Source organism: Anoplopoma fimbria, chromosome 15, assembly GCF_027596085.1.
Source record: "Anoplopoma fimbria isolate UVic2021 breed Golden Eagle Sablefish chromosome 15, Afim_UVic_2022, whole genome shotgun sequence".
NCBI classification, from domain to species: domain Eukaryota; kingdom Metazoa; phylum Chordata; class Actinopteri; order Perciformes; family Anoplopomatidae; genus Anoplopoma; species Anoplopoma fimbria.
In genome coordinates, this window is record NC_072463.1 from 24,345,358 (window position 1) to 24,363,340 (window position 17,983).

At 38.0% G+C, this 17,983-nt stretch overlaps 2 protein-coding genes across 4 annotated transcripts in view; one reads left to right on the forward strand and one right to left on the reverse strand.

Annotated features, from left to right (window-relative positions):
- pole2 (polymerase (DNA directed), epsilon 2) overlaps positions 1 to 4,591 on the reverse strand; it is a 6,023-nt gene extending 1,432 nt beyond the window's left edge. Inside the window, exons 1-16 of one of the 2 annotated variants that reach the window (XM_054614063.1) lie at positions 4,534 to 4,591; positions 4,070 to 4,170; positions 3,185 to 3,260; positions 3,026 to 3,103; positions 2,787 to 2,880; positions 2,598 to 2,672; positions 2,399 to 2,482; positions 2,253 to 2,309; positions 2,100 to 2,148; positions 1,913 to 1,985; positions 1,314 to 1,486; positions 1,129 to 1,218; positions 969 to 1,023; positions 498 to 557; positions 333 to 410; positions 81 to 189 (exon numbers count right to left, since the gene is read on the reverse strand). In XM_054614063.1, coding sequence (XP_054470038.1) covers positions 81 to 189; positions 333 to 410; positions 498 to 557; positions 969 to 1,023; positions 1,129 to 1,218; positions 1,314 to 1,486; positions 1,913 to 1,985; positions 2,100 to 2,148; positions 2,253 to 2,309; positions 2,399 to 2,482; positions 2,598 to 2,672; positions 2,787 to 2,880; positions 3,026 to 3,103; positions 3,185 to 3,260; positions 4,070 to 4,170; positions 4,534 to 4,547 — 1,266 coding nt within the window. In that variant the 5' untranslated portion in view covers positions 4,548 to 4,591. Of the gene's footprint in view, positions 1 to 80; positions 190 to 332; positions 411 to 497; positions 558 to 968; positions 1,024 to 1,128; positions 1,219 to 1,313; positions 1,487 to 1,912; positions 1,986 to 2,099; positions 2,149 to 2,252; positions 2,310 to 2,398; positions 2,483 to 2,597; positions 2,673 to 2,786; positions 2,881 to 3,025; positions 3,104 to 3,184; positions 3,261 to 4,069; positions 4,171 to 4,480 lie in introns of both variants that reach the window. The other variant, XM_054614062.1, reaches the window with a different exon arrangement.
- Positions 4,592 to 7,463: 2,872 nt separating this feature from the next.
- Positions 7,464 to 14,434, forward strand: LOC129103622 (kelch domain-containing protein 1). Of its 2 annotated transcripts, none has more exons than XM_054614175.1 (14): positions 7,464 to 7,551; positions 7,777 to 7,890; positions 9,980 to 10,050; positions 10,336 to 10,453; positions 11,041 to 11,153; positions 11,794 to 11,881; positions 12,169 to 12,252; positions 12,413 to 12,493; positions 12,624 to 12,682; positions 12,821 to 12,930; positions 13,015 to 13,087; positions 13,201 to 13,285; positions 13,581 to 13,633; positions 14,042 to 14,434. In XM_054614175.1, the coding sequence occupies exons 1-14, from the start codon at positions 7,546 to 7,548 to the stop codon at positions 14,181 to 14,183; spliced, it is 1,197 nt and encodes a 398-aa protein (XP_054470150.1). In that variant the 5' UTR covers positions 7,464 to 7,545; the 3' UTR covers positions 14,184 to 14,434. The 2 variants fall into 2 exon arrangements, with proteins under 2 accessions (XP_054470150.1, XP_054470152.1); XM_054614177.1 differs by having other exon boundaries at positions 7,780 to 7,890.
- Positions 14,435 to 17,983: the final 3,549 nt, after the last annotated feature.

The following is a 17,983-nucleotide window of genomic DNA, read 5'->3' on the forward strand; positions in this document are numbered from 1 at the left end:
TCTGACAACTCAACTAATAATACTGTATTGAGAGGAATTTCCCTGAGTAAGAAGGTTTGTTCAGAGAAGCTGAAACTCACATGGTTTGGAATGTCAAGATTGTTATTGGGTAACCGGACGCAGTTCCTGCACATCTTGTTGACCAGGTCTTCCCTGATGATGACAATCTCTTGGGTGCAGTACTGGATCCTGACGGGAAAAACAAGCAGGTTACTTTTAGTTTCTCCAGGGACACATTTCTAAAAGACTAACAAATCATGTACACCAGAACCCTGATCACTCTACATAACAAATACTTTGTGATACTTTTTAAAATGCCTCATATGTTTTACCTGCATGGGTTAGTAGTGAACACGGAAAATGGCACCCTCTGTCGGAACTCCTCTGTGATGTGATCTGCCAAAGGAGGCCTAAGGAAAACATATTTATCCAAATTTGTCCTAACCATAAAACATAACTCACATAATGATGTGAAAAAGCAATTGGCGAATGTTTACCGTGGCAGGATGGTGCCTGGGCCAGGGTCTTCAGGGCCAGGAACAAACACAAAGCGACAACTGCAGGATAAGGGTCAACAAATTTAAGTCAAACACACTGAATATTTAAAAGGTGCCCAGTGGGGTTTTCTTATTAACAAACAAAACGTATGTTTACATTCAGTGTTGCTCACAAAAACTCTTCTGCTCACACAAACATGTTCAATGTATTTTTTTCCTCGTAAATCACTTGCAAAACTATATCAAGTATTTTAAATTCAGAATTGTTGACAACAAAGAGCTTTGCATCATTTCTTGGTAAATTACTGCCACCTGCACGTCAGTGGAATAGTGTGAAACCATTGACAGGAGAGTATTGGGTCACCTGCATGTGCACTAGATAAACAAAACAGGAAACGAAAAACAGCTCCACAGCGCTACTAGTCTGAATGAAACAGAGAAGACTATAGTAACATCTCCATAATATCCTACCTGCTGTGAATGCTGGGGTATGCACATATAGCATCAGCAAGAACCTTCAATGACTCTAAAAGGAGAGGAAAAAAAACGTGATTCTACTTATCCCTTTTTTACACACACAGATCTCAAAATCTACAGTAGGTTATGAGTAATGCAGACGCCAAAGTGTCACCTTTGAGTGATTTGATCTGTGTTTTTCCATACGGGGCAGAAGAGAAGTTTCCACAAAAAATGAAACAGGTAGGAGGCATTGAAGCATAGCCTGTAAGAAAAAACAAAGCAAAGGTAAAAGGGATTGGAGTTTCATATGGTGCATAATCTGAACCTGTAAAGTTTTAACTGAATGCAATACCAGACCTGAGAACATAAGGTTGAGCTTTTCCATCACTTCCACACTGTCCAACCACACATCAGAAACAATTACAAACATGGCATCTTCATTCTCCTCCTCCAGCTGCTTCAGCTTGGCTGAAGCCTTCACCGAAGTGGTGGATGGACCACCAAAGAAGTTCAGATTGCCGTAGTATGCCCTGGCAATAAAGCAAGGAGAGTTTATTTACTTATGTATCCTTTATTAACTAAATAATATATATAAGAGTTAGGTATTCTGTAAAGGTAACTTAATGCTGAACTTATACCTGAAATAAATAATATTTTTAAATTAGTATAGCATATTGTAATTGGAGAAAGTCTTGATACTCTGCAATTGAGGAAATAATTGATGGTATTTGCCTTCATGTTACTTCAATTACATTTTCTTTGCACATCAATAACAACGTAAACATCAAAGATATGAAACTAGATTCTCCTTCAATCTCTGCTGTAATTTCAACCATGAAAAGCTAAATACTTCCCCCAATATCTAATGTCAGGTTGCACATATCGCTACACTGACAGCTCACTACATTAGCTTGCAATAAATATTTTTCTCAACCCTTTTCTTCCAATCCACTGACCTTGTGCCCGATGACGACTCTGTTGGTGGAAACCCGAAGCCATTGACGTGGAAAACAGAGTCCTCGTACCAACCTGCAGCACAAAATGTCACTGTAATGTATGTATGTTATAATAAGTTATTGTTATGATCTTAAAGCAATTTTTTGGTTTTCTTTACTGCAGCTGTAGAAGTAGAAGTTTTCTTACCCTCTGCCAGTACAAAACAGGATTCTGTGTACAGGCCATTATGAAACTGGTGAGAACCTAGTTAAGGAATACATACACTTTAAAAGCAACGACATATTGTTTGATATAAAGTATTTTTTGTTGACCAGCTCCAACAAACACATGAAAGGATATTGCTTTGGACATGTCAAGCTGTATTGTTCCACTTGGGTCCTCCAGGTAAAATTTACCCTTAAACAGAAAATTTAGAAATGTTTCAGAAACTAGATAATATAATGTGTATAAAAACGGGAAAGCTTCCGAGATCTTCACTAACTCACCTCTTTCAGTTGTGTGATCATCCCCAGTACAATCACTTCTCCCAGTTTAGATGTGCTACCAAGCAGCGCTTCAATTGTCTTGAGCTAGAAAAGACCAAAAAACAAAAGACCAAAAGATTAAATAAAAAAACAATCTCTTAGTCTAATGCAAAACAATAGGATGTGTTTTGTTTTCAATAAGTGTTTTAAGATTTGTTACCTGAAATTTGTTTTGACCCTCTTCAACAGCAGCTCCTATTGCAGGTGGGGTGAAGAGCTGGTGCCGATGGATACGCTACAAAAAATATGTCTGTTTAAATACAACAAGCTACACATACTGTAAATAACAGCAAAGGGAGTGTATCAGCCCCACCGTCTAGAAATTCATTAATGACCAGAAGCCACTGACCTGTTGTAAGATGGTGTAGCGCTCCCTGAAGAGCTCCGCTTTGTCTTTGGCCAAACCACACAGACTTGGTGCTGAATGGCTCGTCATGCTAATGCTGAATGAAAAATCCAAAATAAAAACGTTATCTGCTGTACATGCAAGTGTTTTAACTGGGTCTAGCACCAACAACAATAACACATTCTAATTGACATCATTTGTGGTTGATTTTGACATAAACAAGAAACGGTCCCTTTACTCACGGTACAAATTTCTTCCGCTCCATGCTGTAAATGTATCTGGGCACATCAAAGGCTCCAATAATGTTAAAAACATTATCTCTGGAAGAGAGTGAGACAACTTTTAGCTTAAGGTAATTCCCCCTAGCAAAATTTGGTGCATTGCCTAATTGTTGCACTTACATGGTTTCATCACAAGACTGAGTGCAATCCTGAACTGCACTCTCCACCACAGACAGCTCTATCATAGTAGAGGACACTGTTGAAAAACACACACTGTGGTCACAATCTGCAAGCATGCTTCAGGAAAACACAGAAACACATTAAGTGCTGCATACAGCAGGTTGTGCACTCCGTTCTCTACACTGGCTCCCTGTAAGAGCTCGCATCCAGTTACAGACTCTGGTGCTAGCCTACAGGGCAGTGAAAGGAACAGCTCCTTCCTATCTCCAGGCCTTGGTCAAGCCCTACACCCCCGCCCGACCACTTCGCTCTGCTGCCTCGGGGCGATTGGTTGCCCCGTCGCTCAGAGGTCCCTGCGGCCGATCCACCCGGTCACAGCTTTTTTCTGTCCTGGCCCCTCAGTGGTGGAATGAACTCCCCACTGACGTCAGGACAGCAGAGTCGCTGCCCATCTTTAACCTCACCTCTTCAAGAAGTACTACCCTGAGCCTTCCTCGTAGCACTTATTGCATTCGTATTAGTTGTTGCACTTACTGTATTCGTATCAGTTCGCTGCACTTATTGAATTTGTATTAGTTTACTGCACTTATCCTATTCGTAGTAGTTTGTAGCACTTATTATATTCGTATTAGTCTGTTGCAATTATTGTTTTCGTAGTAATTTGCCTCTGCACTATACTTTTGCTCTGGTTTATGCTTTAAGATGCTTGTTTAAGAAAGGAGATGCACTTATGACTTCTGGTGACTAGTAGTTCTCTTGAATACCTATGTTGAATACACTTCCTGTAAGTCGCTTTGGATAAAAGCGTCTGCTAAATGACTGTAATGTAATGTAATGTAATGTAAACAGACAGTGATCTGTAGAGACAGATAGTACTGTACTGACATGGTTGCTTTTCCACTGCATCCAAGACCTTTTCAATAATATCATCCAGTTCAGTGGCATTAACAGACTCCAGGACCTCCACAAGGTACCGGCTGGCATCACTGGAGCACAAAACAAGGAAACATGAACATGTTAGTATGTCTTCCTTTTGAGGCGTGTGTGCTTACTTACAATTCAAAACTGGAAACATTGACCACTTATTCTTAATATAACATTTGAAGTGTCACTTTAAGTTTAAGCATTGAAGAGAGCTGAGGTTACAGTGGATGTAGGAATAGTATACATTCAAATATACACAAAACCATCATGTTACACACTTACTATTGCTTATTGCTATTCTGTGAATGGCAGAAACGTTACAGTATTAACAACACACATTACTACAACATCAGCTGTTATTAAAACACATACGGCCGTAGAATAAGTCCCCGCATCTTGAAGCCAGCGGACACTTTTGTCTTTACTTTGCGAGCTTCATCCATGCTTGTTGTTGTCCGACTCAAGATTTGGCGCTAAATGTCCACTTCCGCATGTATTTCGTCACTTCCGCATGTATTTCATCACTTCCGCTGCAGATCACGTGATACTCTCTGCTCTCTGCAAACCCAGAACTAGACATTTTAAAAACAACCTTTAATATGTTTAGCTTCAATTACTTCAATGCACAACTGTCAACTCTCCCCCTACATGTTTTTTTTATACAGTTTATACAGATGTTTTATACAAATATATATTTGCAACTTTTTTCTGTTATTCAGCATTCATAACTTCCTGTTGTTGTTATTTATCTGCCGCTCGGTTGCAACAAAATCAACAAACAACCCAAAAAAACCAGCCGGCTTTACATTACAACCAGCAATTTGAAGTGGCATGTTAATAATAACACATGTATAATTGCACATATTCATTGCACACTAATATTACATTACATTACAGTCATTTAGCAGACGCTTTTCTCCAAAGCGACTTACAGTCAGTAGTATGTTACATATCATTCACCCATTCACACACTGATGACAGGCTACCATCAAGGTGCCACCATCAGACTCTAACTAACATTCATCATCCAGTCCACACCGATGGCAAGCCTTCAGGAGCAACTTGGGGTTAAGTGTCTTGCCCAAGGACACCGACATCGACCGGGTATCGAACCACCGACCCTCTGATTGGAGAACTACCTTGCTCTCCACTACGCCACAGCCGCCAATAACACATGTATAATTGCACATATTCATTGCACACTAATAGACATGTAATATTCTCTACAGCCTGCTGTGGGTGAAGACATCCATCTACCTAGAGATGAAATCTTGGTATATGATTGTGAGCGAGGTGTATGGTATTGAATAGCTTTACAATATAGGTGCTTCAGGTCAAAATACATTTTATAGAAATGCTTGTTTTCCTAATACATTTATCTTTTCTTTCTGTTTCTGGTTATTGTCGTTCTTTCTTGCTCTGAACTGCCTCCTGTCTTGTTCCTGCTGCAAGCTGTGTCATTAGTGGACCTGATAGTTAAACCACATGATTATATTCTGAAGGAGACTCTTCAAAATTATACATGAACTTATTTGGAGGCGAGGCCCAGGTGACAATGGAGAGACCGATCGAGTGAGGCCAATATCACACTGATATCAGTGTGATATTGGTGTGATATAGAGTATATATATATATGTGATATAGAGTCTATACAGTCTGTGACTATTACACAAACTACATGGCTTTGGTAGATGGGACATATTTGATAGTGTGGGCCTAATGAACAGGAATTTTATGAAGAACTGTCCTAAATTCTCAATTTGTTTTAGAATGTGTACAGCCATGATAATACCTTCAAAATACCTACATTTTTCACTGTATTGGATTCTCATCAGTTCCAGCTATTAAACATGATTATACATATTTTTCCTTCAAAATGGTTTCAAATTTGTCAGAAATTAATTTAATTAAAAAAAAAAAATAGCCAGTCCGTGGAAAAATAACACACAAAAAAACAACCAATGAGGACAAATGATGGACTTGGTTGGACACACCTACAGTAAGGATCACAGCCGGCTGAGCAGTTGATTTGAAGTGATCAGTGTTGAGCTTCAAACAGATCTCACCTCAAGACAAACTGTCTTGCTGGGTTCACAATAGGGTGGAAATGTTTTTGTCTGACTCTGATTTGATGAACAAACACACATTTACCTGGAGTTACTTCATACAAAATAAAAGAATAAGATAATATATGTCACATGCATATTCAAGTACTGTCTATCAAAATGATTGTGTTTCACCATTAAGTAGCAGTGGGCATGTATGTTTAAATGTGACTGAATCTTGTCCTCAAATGAAAAAGCATACCAGGTTTATACCATGATATACCTTATCGTGGTATGACCATGAGCCAGTTAACTATAACTGTGCAATAACACTGTTTCATGATATTAAACAAGAACCGGGTAAATGCAAAAGCCATGGGTGCTGCTGTTTTAAAAACCTAAATACAGTGAATGAATCTTTGTTATTTCTCTTGGAGCATTGGCACATTTTATTTCGTTATTTTAACATTTTATTATTATATTCTTATTCTTATTATTATTATATTCCTTTATTGATCCCCATGGGGGAAATTATTGACACAGACAATAAATACACATACTATACAACTACACATCAACTACACAGACAATAAATACACATACTATACAACTACACAGACAATAAATACACATACTATACAACTACACAGACAATAAACATACACATACTATACAACTACACAGACAATAAATACACATACTATACAACTACACAGACAATAAATACACATACTATACAACTACACAGACAATAAATACACATACTATACAACTACACAGACAATAAATACACATACTATACAACTACACAGACAACATAAATACAGACAATAAATACATACTATACAATACAATAAAACACATACTATACAACTACACAGACAATAAATACACATACTATACAACTACACAGACAATAAATACACATACTATACAACTACACAGACAATAAATACACATACTATACAACTACACAGACAATAAATACACATACTATACAACTACACAGACAATAAATACACATACTATACAACTACACAGACAATAAATACACATACTATACAACTACACAGACAATAAATACACATATACACAGACAATAAATACACATACTATACAACAAAATAAAGATGTTCTGATTCCCATGCATTTGCAGCTTAACAATAATGTCATGGGTTTTATTGAATAACCCCAAAATGAATAACACTGTGTCCATTGCACAACACTAGTTTGACCCCCAACATAAAGCTTTTATTTTGAAAAACGACGGGAAGCTGAAGTTATTGCGTAACTCTTGATGGATGTGGAAAGGGACTATTTCTTTGCGCTGCGCTGTTTTGTTTTCCACAAGATGAGGAGGAAACTTCACGACAACTAAAAGCGAACTGTAGCATGCAAGTATGTGTTTTTGTGGGGAAAGAAAATGTGTAAAATTAGCCAATCTGTTGTTGTTTTTCCTCACAGCTTCCACTATGTAAGATTATTTATGTTTATTTAAAATGACAACATAAGAGGCCTGGTTTGTGTCTGCCTCTGTTATGTGTTACTCCCCTTTCTATTAAAACTGCAGCTAATAATCCAACATGTTGACACACATTTGTTGTCTTCTCTCTCTATTTTTAGCAGCCAGTCATGGCCTCGTCTGAGAGGCTCTGCTCGGAGCTGGTGGCCCGGGAGAGGAGCGGACACACGGCTGTGGTCGAGGGAAACCTGCTGTATGTGTGGGGTGGTTACATGGTGAGCACAACAAAACCTGCTGTATGTGTGGGGTGGTTACATGGTGAGCACAACAAACTCACAATGTCCCAAACCAGCTGTTTTACATGTTCCAGCTTGAGTCACATACAGTGCATTTTTTATTTGTATTCTTATTTTTTATTTTATTCTATTTTTATTTTTATTTTATTGTATAATATGTGTATTTATTGTCTGTGTCTGTGTAGTTGAGCTGCTGCAACACTTGGGAGTAAAGGATAAAGGAATATAATATAATAATAATGTTGCTCAAACAGTGCAGGCCTACTGGCTAGACTATATATATTACATTACATTACATTACAGTCATACATTACATTACACGCAGTCATTTTATCCAAAGCGACTTACAGGAAGTGTATTCAACATAGGTATTCAAGAGAACTACTAGTCACCAGAAGTCATAAGTGCATCTCCTTTCTTAAACAAGCATCTTAAAGCATAAACCAGAGCAAAAGTATAGTGCAGAGGCAGATTACTACGAAAACAATAATTGCAACAGATATATATATATATATATATATATATATATTGTAGTTGTTGCACTTACTGTATTCGTATCAGTTCGCTGCACTTATTGAATTCGTATTTGTTTACTGCACTTATCCTATTCGTAGTAGTTTGTAGCACTTATTATATTCGTATTAGTCTGTTGCAATTATTGTTTTCGTAGTAACTTGCCTCTGCACTATACTTTTGCTCTGGTTTATGCTTTAAGATGCTTGTTTAAGAAAGGAGATGCACTTATGACTTCTGGTGACTAGTAGTTCTCTTGAATACCTATGTTGAATACACTTCCTGTAAGTCGCTTTGGATAAAAGCGTCTGCTAAATGACTGTAATGTAATGTAATGTAATATATATACTCTGTCTATATACTCTGTACTAACATTTAACTAATGTACATGTCAGGTTCAGGTTTATTACACTACATTTTTCTGCGTTACACTCACTGCAAGTCACTAGCATAATGAATGACAATCAAGGAGATAAAGAGTAGGAAGCTTTTAATACAGAAGTCCTGCTTTGCTACTCATATTCTCTCATCTTAACCTTCTCACTGTTTACTTCCCAGCTGTTTGACAGGACAGGGGTGGGGCTGAGCACACCATTGTTTATGGTCAATCTGCCTGACAATAAACAAAACTAAACAGCAAACAAAGAGAATAGTAACTAGTCCGTGCCTAGGGCAAATCCCATACCAGTTTGCCCACTACTGGCGGACTAGAAAAGAAACACCCCAAAAAAGATATGCAAACAACAAAAATAGTCATAGGCAAGAAGAGCAGCTAATAGACCGCTGATGCTCTGCATAATAACAATCTTAAAAACACTTTATAACTAAATGTCAAAATACATACCGATTGATCTATTTGCCTACCGACTCCCAGCCGCTTTAAAACCCAGCAGGGAAGCAGGTCTGAAATACATGAAAACCAAAAATGTTGCATACATTCAAACCTAGCAGCATAAAAAACAACAACAACAGAGAAATCAGTTTTTAAGGCTTATCAGTAGTTCCTGGACTTCTCTGTTTTACTTTTCCAAGCAAAACATAGCACATGATCACCTTGTGACATATGAACCATGGTAACAGATACAACTACAACAAACTCCAGCAGGATGCTGTTTACATGTTGGTGCACAATTAATAATAGATTGAAAATAATCAAGTAATGGAATATATATAATAATATAACACTGTGAATAACACTTTTGATACATTAGACACATTCTGCAGATAATACTTATGTATGAATGTATAAATACGTTTGCTTTCACTCAAACATTTTAAATGTAGAACTTTACTCAGAGTATTTTTTTTAATGAGGTATAACTACTTTTACTCAAGTAAATCTGACTACTTCCTTCATCACTGTTTATGCAGTACCTACAAATAAACACACTATGAAAACCGTATACTGAGCAAACAAGCATGCTAATATGGTTTAAAGCACATTTTCAGAATATATCATAAATGCTTTTGCATTCTGCATAATTATTTTCCCTCCATATTAATGATTTAATTTCCTATTTATGTCTTGATAATATACATGTTGTATTCTCTACAGTCAATTGCTGCTGAGGAGGTTTTCCTTCCCAACGATGAAATCTGGGTGTACGACTTAGAACGAGGCGCATGGTAAGAATACAAAATAAATTCCAAATGTGGCTGTTTGGGGTTAAAACTAAAAAATACAACTTTTTTCCGTAATAATATTCACCAATTCTGTCTTTATTTCTGTACCTCTTCCTGTTGAGTTTCATAGGTTTTTTTTTGACACAGCACAGGCACGTCACATCTATCTTGTGTCTGAAATGATAAGCACTTGCTTGGAATGTTCTGCTGTCTAGCGGTGTTTTAAAAATGTGTCATAATAAAGGTAGGTAAGTAGTTTATCCGCATTCTTTTTTACTTTTTTTGAAGGGAAGTGTTTCACATGTCAGGGGAAGTCCCTCCCTCTATGTCTGGCACCTGCGGCTGCTCTGTGAATGGTTACTTGTACATATTTGGGGGTTGTGATGACAATGGACAGACCAATGAGGTGAGGCTGATGACTGATACTCCACACAGTTCATGATACCTTAAATATGGATTACGCCACATATACTACATGTATTTTTACATTTCTTATTGTGCGGTTAAATAACCATGAAAACCAAAGTAGTGCTGGCGATAATGCAATATGATCATTTATTACCTTTCAATGGAATCATAACGTGATGAACTCAAATATTAACATATTGTTATACACAATTACATCGTCTAAATTGATGATAACAAATATATACTGAATCAAATTTGTCCATTTTGGATTTAAGTTCTTAATTAAATGAGAAAATACTCATTTTTCAAGTATTTAATTCACACAGGAGTATACAAAACCATGTGCTTATTTCATATAGACTACCTAATTATAGAATTACTAGAAAACATGCTTTATCCTGATATATACTGTCATGAAGACATGAAATTACCTTTATTGTGATAAAGGTAATTTGCTCTACAGCAAGGTATGTGTAAAATCTCCTGTGAGGTGTAGGTGCACTGACACAATGAATCACCCAAATGTCAAATCATAGACTGAACAAAGTTGACGTGAAGAAGTGATCACTGTTTGCCTTCAAACAGATCTATTGTGTCAACCTGACAGATGGTAAATACATGTGGAGGAAGCTCATGCATGAGGTCGGTTCTGCTCCCTCACCTCGAGACAAACTGTCCTGCTGGGTTTACAATGAAAGGTGAGCACCATTAACTTGTGAATTTTAACTGTAGTTGAAGCTGTTACTTTATGAACTATTGTTTCATTATAACGTGTCAAAACACACATTTGCAGCTATGAATTTGGTTTCCGTATCCGTTCTCCTTGTATTTTTAGTTGAGTACTGATTGTTTTCATGCCTTGCCGGTCAAAATGTTGCACTTATAAAAACAGGAGCTTAAATATGTCAGTGTGAAGACAACCTCTCCTTTCCCTCTGTTGCTGTTTTGGTCTGGGTTTGGATGTGCTCCTCATTAGGGTTATTTTGATTTTTAATAGAAATAATTATCCATTTCTCATATTCATAGTCATTTTTTTCTTGCTGGCATTCTTTAATTTGTTCTTTTTCCATTTAAAGTTACAATGACTAAATATCCAAAAGGTATTTTGTAGGTTTTAACCCTCTTTTTAGCTTCTCTTGTCTTAAAAATCCACCTGCAAACAAAAACACAGCCTATCTTGAGCTGATACAACAATTTCCCTTAACAACTGTCTAACTATATGGTGAAATGGAAATTAGAACTACTTGTTTGGGATTTGGATCACTCCGTTACCAACTGTACCCATAATCTGCGCTTGCATGATAGTAATTGTGATCATCTTTGATTAATGTTCTCCAGGATCATCTACTTTGGAGGATATGGTCGAAAACAGCTGACTTATGTTGATAGCAGGAACAGAAGCTTCATTGTAGATGAAGCATCATGGGTAATATGTTTATTGACTATAAATCTGTCACAGGTGTCCGTACACATTTGCTATCCAAACATTACAATGTTGGCAGTCAGGACATTTTTTAAAGAATATCAGTGAAACAGTTTATTCAGAGTTCTGTTTTATTTTCTTACTTTTCCGGTTCAGTTTTATGAGATTTGTCCTAAAATGTGTCAGGCCAGGAATTGACAAATTTCAGCATCTTGTGACACAACTGACCCTGAACACTCTTAATATCCCTGATAATAAGAATAATTTAATGTTAAACATTTGTTTTATAGATGGAAGATGTCTTCTGGGGTTGGAACAACGAGGTTCATATATTTGACACCATGAAAGCCAGTTGGAGTGAACCACAGACCAATGTGAGTCAGTTAGTCCGAGTGCGATATGAGCTTTAATGCACTCATTGCAATGCATGAATTCTGAATAGTGATGTGAGATTTAAGAGATAAGGGAAGTTTAGCACTATTGAGACAATTTCAAAATACTCAGATGATATTACAGTGAGTTTTTTGTGTGCAGGGCCGTGCTCCAGCTCCCAGGGCCGCCCACGCAAGTGCAACAATCAGCTGTAGAGGATACATTTGTGGAGGCAGAGTCATGGTGGGAGCTCTACATGCTTTTTAGTTCTTCTCATATATTCATATCAACAAGAAGTCATCAGTGGCAGTAAGCAAAGAAACACAAGTCAAAGTCTGCATGATTAACTTGTTTTCCTCTTCTTTAAATGTAGGAAACTAGGACGAGTGACATTCACTGCCTGGACTTTCAAACATGGACGTGGTCAGAAATGTACGTATGTTATGTGATCAATGACAAACTACACGTCTCCAGATTACTTCCATCTCAACATTGTCATTGATATTTTAAAGCAGCCTAATATTTTGATGGGTTTATCTTTGACATCATTGTGCAAAATCTGTTTTCCAGAATCCCAGCGTCCACCTCTCCGGTGGGCAGATCGTGGCATACGCTCACAGCTGTATCAGACGGCGCCTTGTTCCTGTTTGGAGGACTCAGTGTAGACTGCAAACCAATGAGTAAGAAAATGTACCCCTTTCTTCACTCTGGTCATTTTATGTTCTGTCATTGATTTTTGTCAATTACACATCTTTATCAATCAGGTGATGGCTGGTTGCTTGATGTTGAAACAAAGAAATGGAGAGAAGTTGAGCATCCCTTTAAAAATAAGCCAAGGTAGCAATTTATGAATGTTTACAAAATGTGCAATCAGAAATAACGAGTTTTTCATTTATTATTCTGTGCTAGAGTGTTACTGTAAGTTTTAATGCCATGATTTCCCGTCCAAGGTTGTGGCACACAGGGAGTCCAGGCAAAGACAATGATGTCATCGTGTTTGGTGGAAGCTGTGACTCTATTCTCCTTGTTGACACCGTAAGTATCACAAATATATTTCTTTATCTGATAAAGAGACGTGACATTTTTATTTTACAGACCTTAAATCATCACATGACAAACTAAATCTCTAAAATCATCAAATCAAAAATTCACATTAAAAAAGGTGCAACTCTGAGACTATGTGGAGAGACCAGTAAAGTAACTCACAACAGCTCTATTATGAAGATGTGTTCAGGTGCTGTTTAGTTTCCCTGTACTGAATAACACATCAGTGAAAAACCTGTATGATGTTCTAAATGGACCCTTACAAATCTTGCATAATTCTTTTCAGGGTCACTGCAATGATGCACTTGTTTTCCAGACACAGCCATATCCTCTTTTCAGGTAAGGAACTGTCTATATTTGGAAAATATCAAACAACCACAGAAAGACAATTCAAATAATTGTATAGCGGAAAAAGACATTCTGACAAACAGTTGGAATTGATAACCTGAATTAATGATGGATACATTGCATTTAGGTGTGTTAGCTCAATAATGTGAATGCTGGCTTACTGGTTACAGCCATCATTAATGATATTAGATTCACTCGTGCTTCTCCTGTTCTGGTAATTAAAAATATCTGCCTTTAAAAGGTCATCTTTTTGTAAGTCATGTTTTAAATGTAATTTATTCTATCAAGATGAACCCCTTTAAATCTATCATTTAATTTACAAAGGTTATATTTACTTTGATTACTTAATCTTTTTCCAAAAATAGAAATGAGAAAATGACAGACTTTTTCTTCTGCCAGGATTTGTGAGGATTACATTGCAATGAATGTGAGGAACCATGAGACGCTCAGATATCAACTTCCTCTTCTTCCTCCTAAACTACTGACGGCAGTACAGGCGAGGATGTCTTTCTACAGGCCTTCAAAGAAGCAAAGATATTAGTTCAAATAATGTTTTCATTGCCAAAAACAATGCAATATCATACAATTTCTTATTTAAGTACTCCCTTCAGTGTGAACATTCCAGTCACACTGTGGGACAGGGGTTTTATTTTTTAAATATACTGTGCAAACATATTTATGGTGTTTTATTATATTGTTTTAGAGATGCAGATTCTATTTTGTACAGTCTGCCTGCTGAATACTCTTACAACCTGTGATGACTGTGATGATTAAAAGGCACATTGAACTGTGTTTGCCTGATGTGGATTATTAGACTACAGAGGTATTTAAGTATCAGCAAACTAAGTCAACACACACGCCAATTCACACACAATCAAAAATACAGCAAAAACCTTTTTTTTATTTGCAATATAAAACAAAATTAGAAAAACTCTTCCTCTACATATCTGATTGGGATTTACCTTTTGTTAAACAGTGACGAATGCAGATTGTTGACACCTACAGTAATCACATCAATGGTCAAATCTGTGTTCATGCACACAACTACTGTGTTCCACCACTAAGTGGCAGTAGGCTTTTATGTTTGAATGTGGCTGAAACAGCTGGGTCTAACTGAGCCTGACTGAGAGTCTCTGTTGTTGCACATTCCTTCTTCAGAAGGGTGGAAAAGTGCAGGAACTGTGGTCAGGAAGGAAACCTTAAATAAACAATCCTAGCAGGTTGTCCACTTATGAAAAACTATACCCTATACGTTGCACTGACTGCACAAAGCTGCTGGTGGAATTTTTTCTTATAGTACAGCCACAAGAATGTGCGTTTACTGCTGTTTCAGTTTTCAGAAACTAGGGAGATATCCTTGCTCTCTCCTTAACTTATTAACAGAAAAGTTAAAGTAAAGTTAGTAATAGGTAACAAATAAGTAGGTGTGTGCTCTGTGGGAGGCCGGCAGTGGGGGGGTCGACATTGACACCATACCACTGCAGATAACAAACCAAGGAGGCTTCTGTCAGACCTGGCCTGTGAGGAGAACCTCCTGGCACCTGTTCAAGTTGGTGTTATAACTCTGCAATTACACTGCTTCATGTTGTTAAATAAGACTTGGGTGAATGCAGAGGCATGGAGCGCAGCAGTTTAAGTTCAACACAAACAACGTTAAAATGGAAATCCTGGATAAATACAATGAATGTAGCCTTCCATAGTAGTAGGAATTTGTCAAAAGAAACCTTGCTTCCCTTTCTATTTTTTTTTATTTCTTCTGCAAACTGCTGTATGCCATGAGGGCAGCTGAAAAGCTGACTACAGCTTTGCTGCAGCACTCTCAGCTGGGGGTCAACTAAACTCTTTCTCAATAGTGTCCATCAGCTCTTCTTCTGATCCATCGTACAGGTTAACTGGCATGGTGAGAGAAGAGCTATGGCAGCTGCCAAAAGTCCTGGGGAGAGTGGAGAGACATGTCAACAACAGAAAATGTAAGAGATACTTTATATTTTCAATATGTTATTTTCACATCAGATGTATGTTTTCAATAGATCAACCCACTACAACATCAAGCAATCAACTGATGAATTTCCAATGTATATGATTCACTAAAACTCCATCAAGGAAATATATTCAGTAAAGTTATGCTTAAGGCATGTTATGGATATATGTTGTTTTTAGTTGAGCTACCAGTTTTCACACACACCTTAAACAATGCAGCAACAGACAGACACTTGTTTGTTTCTGTCCTGCTTGCAGACGTCTGACTAATCTGATCTGACCTGAGAATAATGGGTTGGTATTTCGACCCCTTTAAGGTGAATTTGATCTGGCCCTGCTCGGTTTTTACTACTCCACTGAGCTCGGAAATCCATTATTTATTACAGCTGTCTACTTACGATTGTTTTTCTGATGTGGGAACAGCTTCCAACAAAGCCCCTCTTGGCATAAAGCCCTGAGAGGAGGACTGACATAAAACAGAGAGGACAGAAATGGTATCGTGTGTTTTCATCTTATACTCATTGTTATGCAAATATCATCACGCTGTTAACGGTCTATAATAACAGATAAGTCATGTGCTATCCAACAATAATAAAAAAAAAGAATAACTTAAGAGTCCTTACACTGCGTGACTGGGGCAGGCAGGTGTGACAGCATCCCCGCTCCTCTTGTTTACATCCCTTGATCCACCGTGTGAGCCACGTGGCTGAGCTGAGCTGAAGTCCTCTTCATCCTCCTGACTGAAATGACACAGTCCGTATGTTTTGGATCTGATGACCGTCTTCTTCGGATGCTTTGTCTTTACCTTCGTTTTCCCTCGCTCATTGCGATCTGCAAGAAAGGTGTCCATCTCTCCATCAATGTCATCGTCCTCCCTGGAAAGGTCAGAGTCGTGTCCATCGCTGTGGCAGTCCGGTCGCAGCATTGCATGGATCCTGAGAGGCTTGAATGGACGGCTGTCCTGTTTGGGGGAAGTGACACCGGTAGTTGTTTTGGTCACGTTAACCTCGCTGACACACGCAGGTGCAACTTTCTTCCCTCGGCTTGTACCGCTGCCCATGGCCGTCCCTCTGGCTGCTTCCAAAAGTCTAAATGCAAAGTCCCATTACATTACATTACATTATTACATTACATTACATTACATTACATTATTACATTACATTACAGTCATTTAGCAGACGCTTTTATCCAAAGCGACTTACAGGAAGTGTCTTCAACATAGGTATTCAAGAGAACTACTAGTCACCAGAAGTCATAAGTGCATCTCCTTTCTTAAACAAGCATCTTAAAGCATAAACCAGAGCAAAAGTATAGTGCAGAGGCAAGTTACTACGAAAACAATAAGTGCAACAGACTAATACGAATACAATAAGTGCTACAAACTACTACGAATAGGATAAGTGCAGTAAACTAATACGAATTCAATAAGTGCAGCGAACTGATACGAATACAGTAAATGCAACAACTAATTACCAAATTCCTCACGCACACAAGTAGCTTCCAGAGTTGAACATTAACCAACAAAGATCCTGGCAGTGTTTAAGGTCAGTTTTCAATTAGGTTTACGACTGTCAGGCAGTTCTTTGGCTAAAAATGGACCCAGCTTTAAAGGCCAATTATCTTAAAAATGTCCCGTCACCGACCTGTAGACGCACCGCGGGACCGATCTCCATGTCCACAGACCCGCTGCCTGTAAACCTTCTGGTCCACATCAGGATGAGGAGCAGTGTATCAGTTACATAACAACCAGTTTGGCTCAGGACCCCAGGGAGAAAACTCCGCCTTCTTATAGAGGGAAAAACACCCCCTTTATGTTTCTATTTTTTTCTACTGGGCAAAAGTAACTTCCCCTTTACTTCAGAACCTCAGTCACTACTTTTATTTTCTGGTTATCTAAGAATATAAAGAATTTAAGACAAAAATAAATGCCTGCATTTAAATATTCACCCATTCCCAGGATTAAGAAAGGTGTTAAATAAGGATTTGGACAGTATGACCATGAAAAGGTTAACAGCGGCCAATTAGTTTGATTTATCTGTAACACATCAGCAACAATGACCAGCCTTTGGGCCCTCTGTGTTCAGCTAATAGAGTTTATTGAGGCAAGTGAGGTCAGGAGTGAGTGAGTTCCTGTCCGCCCGCTGCGTCCAGGAGGCCCCCAACTCAACAGCCCCTCTGGTGACTGATTAAGACCCGGGCACTGAGCCTCAAGAGATGAGGGCATTCCTTTCCGACAGCTTGGGCTTCCCAGAGATTCCTCAATAAGCTTTTGTTTGATCCATTTGCACATACAAAAGACACAGCAGGAGCATCTCCCTGCCAGAGCTGTCCAACAAGAACCCAGAGTTCACGCAAGTAAAG

Bases quoted from the DNA above. Each gene is read 5' to 3' on its own strand.
- LOC129103622 (XM_054614175.1), top strand. The intron at 12,253-12,412 runs GTGAGTCAGTTA...TTTTGTGTGCAG, and splicing joins GGAGTGAACCACAGACCAAT to GGCCGTGCTCCAGCTCCCAG. The intron at 12,494-12,623 runs GTGGGAGCTCTA...CTTTAAATGTAG, and splicing joins TTTGTGGAGGCAGAGTCATG to GAAACTAGGACGAGTGACAT.